The sequence below is a fragment of the Lactuca saligna genome, chromosome 9 (assembly GCF_052625555.1).
Source record: "Lactuca saligna cultivar CGN05327 chromosome 9, ASM5262555v1, whole genome shotgun sequence".
Lineage (NCBI taxonomy): Eukaryota > Viridiplantae > Streptophyta > Magnoliopsida > Asterales > Asteraceae > Lactuca > Lactuca saligna.
In genome coordinates this window covers 58,337,974-58,342,233 of record NC_136425.1, presented here as the reverse complement: position 1 = coordinate 58,342,233, position 4,260 = coordinate 58,337,974, and the positions used below count along the sequence as shown (strand labels likewise).

The window sequence follows — 4,260 nt, the reverse complement described above, 5'->3', positions numbered from 1 at the left end:
GATTAAAAATAAAATAAAAAAGAAAATACTGATATAACTCCTACATGCCATATCGGTTGAAAGAGATAGAATCGATGGACTTCCTCAACCTAATGACAATAATCTATCATAGATATTAAGAATTGCGGTGATGGGTCCAGTTTTTATTGTTTAATTGCATTGAATTATCTCTTGAATAATAGTATATTTAATGGGTACTTTTAGTTTGAATATTTTATATATTTAGGTTGCCACCAAGAAATTATTACTACAACTTGGAAGAAGTCATAAATTAGATATTTACAACATGAAAAAGAATATAACCGCAAACCAAACAATTTACAAGTTGGCTGTATACTAAAATATCTTAAAAATTAAGAATGTAAATATCTAAATAATATTAATCAAAGGTTTTTTTTTAATATAATTAACCAATAAATTAATAATATCCCTAACACCAATCAAAAACCGACCTATCGTGTTATAAGCTAAAACAAAACTATCAAGAACTTGTCCACTTGTTGTCATCATCTTCCGTTTTTATGTATTTAATCTCTGGAACTACCTGTAATTTTTTTGCATATAATTATAGATATTAACATCCATTTTTAATAATAATAATAATAATAATAATAATAATAATATTACCTGATCCTCTTCATGCGGAGAGGAAAATTGGAGGCGTAATCTTCTGACTCTTTTTTCAACTGATTAAATTAACATAGCATTAATTAATTGTGGAAAAGAGAAATAAAACAAATAAAATATAGAGGCCTCAAAATATCTTCTATAATACTTTCTTTTATTTTTCTTGATAATCATTTACGATAATCTTATACATATTAGTTGCTTGATCTATGAATCATGACATCATGTGTGTTGATAAATTCGTTTCAACTAGTGATGATTTTTTTAGTAATTAACAAAGGTTGTTTAATATAAACAAATTATAATTAAAAAATTTATAACTGCATCAACTTCTATCAACCGGAAATTCCACGATCTAACAAATTCTATAAAATTTTTGATAAATCTGTTAAGATCATGAGAAATCGATACATGTTTTCTGTTACGATTCGTATTGTTAACCTAGAATTTTATCAATGGTGATGCATCTCTCTTACATTATCAAACATACCTGCCGGAAACTGCCTTTTTCTTCTCTTCGCACCAGTCGGCGCCGTCTTCATCCGCTTCGAGTCTAACGTCGATTCGCAACTATCCGGCGAGTACCGATCCATCGGAAGAAAAACGCGATCGTCGCTGTTCTCCAGCATTGTTCGAACGAACGAAGCCTCTACAGATTTCAGGAAATGAAGGTGCCTCTCGTTCGTCCATCTATGATCGTTGTAAGCTCTTTTTGCATCCATTACAAAGTTTAGATCCATGGATTCCGGCAACCGTTTGATAATATTTCCGGCGAACGATTATTTTGGGTTGGAGAATGGAGAGATATGGCGGATCCGCTTTTTATAAGGGCGGTTTCACTTTATCATACCCTTTTTTTGTCCACGTTACGCTATGCTAATTGCATAGTCCCACGCGCTAGAGAATTTGCAGCTTATAAACGCGCCCGATGGAGGTGTACACGTGTCACGATAAAAGGTATAGGCGTATAGCGAAGTCGACATTGGAGCGATTGCAACACACGTTCGTGCTAAAGAGGGCGTGAAGAAAAACAGCAGCAAAAATATCTGAGGGTCATTGATATTTTAAAGAAAAACAATTAAAGTATTTAATTTGAATTGTGTGAGATATTTTTTTCGTCGAAAAGATCTTGTAAGCTCATCCCAAGATAAAATAGTTGTATCAACTTTTGTCATGGAATTCAATTTCTATTATTTATTATTTTTTCAAAATTAAAAAAATTATTTATTAAACCTAAATTTAATCTACATATATTATAACGTTTTAGATCAAAGGGTGTGGTATCAAAAAAAAAAAAATCTGACATTACCATCTCATCAATTTCTTTGCAAAACAAGAGGTGTGGTTTACCACTTTGCCAAGGAGAATAGAGAAACAGCAAGGTGTTGTCAATTTCCTTTTCATTTTGTCATGCATTTATTGGGCATGGTGTTTGAGATGCCTAATAGGCAGTATTCTTGTCAAGCCACATCCTAAGGTCTCAACTCTCGACCACTATTCTAAAAGATCTCATGGCACGCATCAAGGTATGGCGCAACTTTGCGGTTAGGAAAAGCTTCATGACATTATTCGTGGCGCATGACAATATGTGATATGACGTGTCTTGGCGCGTTATGACGTGTTATGATACGGGTTTTTTTTCGTTTGAAACACGTTTTTTTAAGTCTTTGTTATACATTTTCATACTGGGTATACAACTAATGAGTTTTTTGTTAACATTTTATTATTAGTTGTTGATATAACACTTTTAAAAACTGGTTATATTTGATATAAATCTATATTTATATGGTAATATAATTATAAATTAATGCAAAATCGCCATATTATATAACACTTTGAAAAATGTCATGACTCATAAAGCTTGAGGCTTGGTTTTACCGTCTCGCAACGACACACGCCTTTTAGAACCATTCTTATAACCCTCTCATTTTGTTCCAAAAACCAAATATCATAGTAAAATCATAAATATAGATAGTACATAAATCTCTAGTGGATAAGATGCAATCAAGTCAGGTCTTCCTTTGCTACCTGAAGTACCTAAACCATTTAAAACTTAAAGCATAAACACAAAGTTTAATGAAGTTTCCAAGATACCACATATATAATAATAACAATGGGCCATGTCTTAGGGGTGTATTTCAAACCATGTGAATACTACGGTCCACCCGTACTCTTACAATCACTTATGTTGGTACAATTCCCCTGCAGTCCTTCCCGATACCCCCCCCCCCCCTAATAGTCTTTCATATAATACACTATGGTCCCCTAATAGTCTTTCATGAAATTCACAAATAATAACAAAAAAATTTAGATACTACATGTCCTACACAGTATAGTGAGAGACTCACCTCCTAGAAAATCACATAATCACCACAACTCGTAGGAAAAGTGAAGGTCGATATTACAAATCACCTAAACATTTTAAATCAAAGGTCAATCCCCAAACCCTAAAGTTTAACCATAAGTCAAATTGGTCTAAAAGTCAATGGACAACGGCCAACCGTCACCGATCACCATGTCACGACCTACTCCTTGATTGCATCACAGTTAATAAAAGACATGGTAGTCACGACTGGGCCTCGTGTATGCACTGCAACTAGCCATTCACCGCACCAGGTTGAACGTTCATAATAACTTATTTCATTAAGCTCTTAACCCGAAAGTCAACGGTCCTAGATTTTAGATTTAGATCGATTTACTATATGCATGGATTAAGTTTCTAACTTTATCCATCTCCTTCACTCCATAAACCAAAATACTAAACCCTGACTAAGATTAGGACCAAAACTCATGCATGGCTTGAAGGAGAAGCACACATAGACATTTTTCTTCCATGAAACAAGTCTAGAAGATGATTTAATCAAGAGAAATGTCTTAGAGTCCCCTAAAATCCAAGGACCTCAATGAAATGGAAAAAAGGGAGCTAAAATAGTATATAACTAGATCTAACTAAAAACGATTCAAAGGTAGAAACTTTATACCTCCAACAGCTCAAAAACAAGGAGGAAATTTGGATCCGTGAACCCAACTTTAATGCAACCACAAACTCTTTCTCCACTCACTTCTTCACTAAAATGGAGAAATTAAGGTTAAAACCACCAAAATCTCAAGAACTATGGAGTCGGGGATAGGGTTTCCCTGGAGGTGATAGAGGTTGAGGGTGGAGAGAACCATGGTCATCACATCCCTTAAATAGGAGTCAAGGCCCGAGACCTATGGTTTTGAACCCAACAGTCAATACGCTGCAACCAACACTTGACCATGCCGCCCCTTAGGTGATGTGGTAGCATCACGGTGCTCTCAACCACTGTGTCGTGGTCAATCACAATTTAAGGATAGTGATACTAAAACGAAGATTGATGTCGCAGAACAATACATGAAAGTTAGATGTTACATACATCTAAAAAGTAAATTTTCATATTAATAATCATAATACACCTCATAGCATGTTTACTATAATTTGAAAACGATGAGACATTTTAAATTTTCTTATGGCTTTTAAGTTGCGATGTTATAGTGCTAATTCTAATGGTTATTGAATATAATCTAAAGGCTTATTACATATATCTCGAGCAACCTACAATTCAATATTGTTCAATCGTCCTTTGACTACTATGGAGTGATTAATTCTTT

The 4,260-nt window shown here is 34.0% G+C and overlaps 1 protein-coding gene across 2 annotated transcripts; it reads right to left on the bottom strand.

Annotated features, from left to right (window-relative positions):
* Positions 1-286: 286 nt before the first annotated feature.
* LOC145018409 (uncharacterized) lies at positions 287-1,423 on the bottom strand. Of its 2 annotated transcripts, none has more exons than XM_078976300.1 (3): positions 1,104-1,423; positions 628-686; positions 287-544 (listed from the first exon to the last, which is right to left on the bottom strand). In XM_078976300.1, exons 1-3 carry the CDS (start codon positions 1,365-1,367, stop codon positions 541-543), a joined length of 327 nt encoding a protein of 108 aa, XP_078832426.1. In that variant the 5' UTR covers positions 1,368-1,423; the 3' UTR covers positions 287-540. The 2 variants fall into 2 exon arrangements, with proteins under 2 accessions (XP_078832426.1, XP_078832425.1); XM_078976299.1 differs by having other exon boundaries at positions 290-544; positions 1,118-1,423.
* Positions 1,424-4,260: the final 2,837 nt, after the last annotated feature.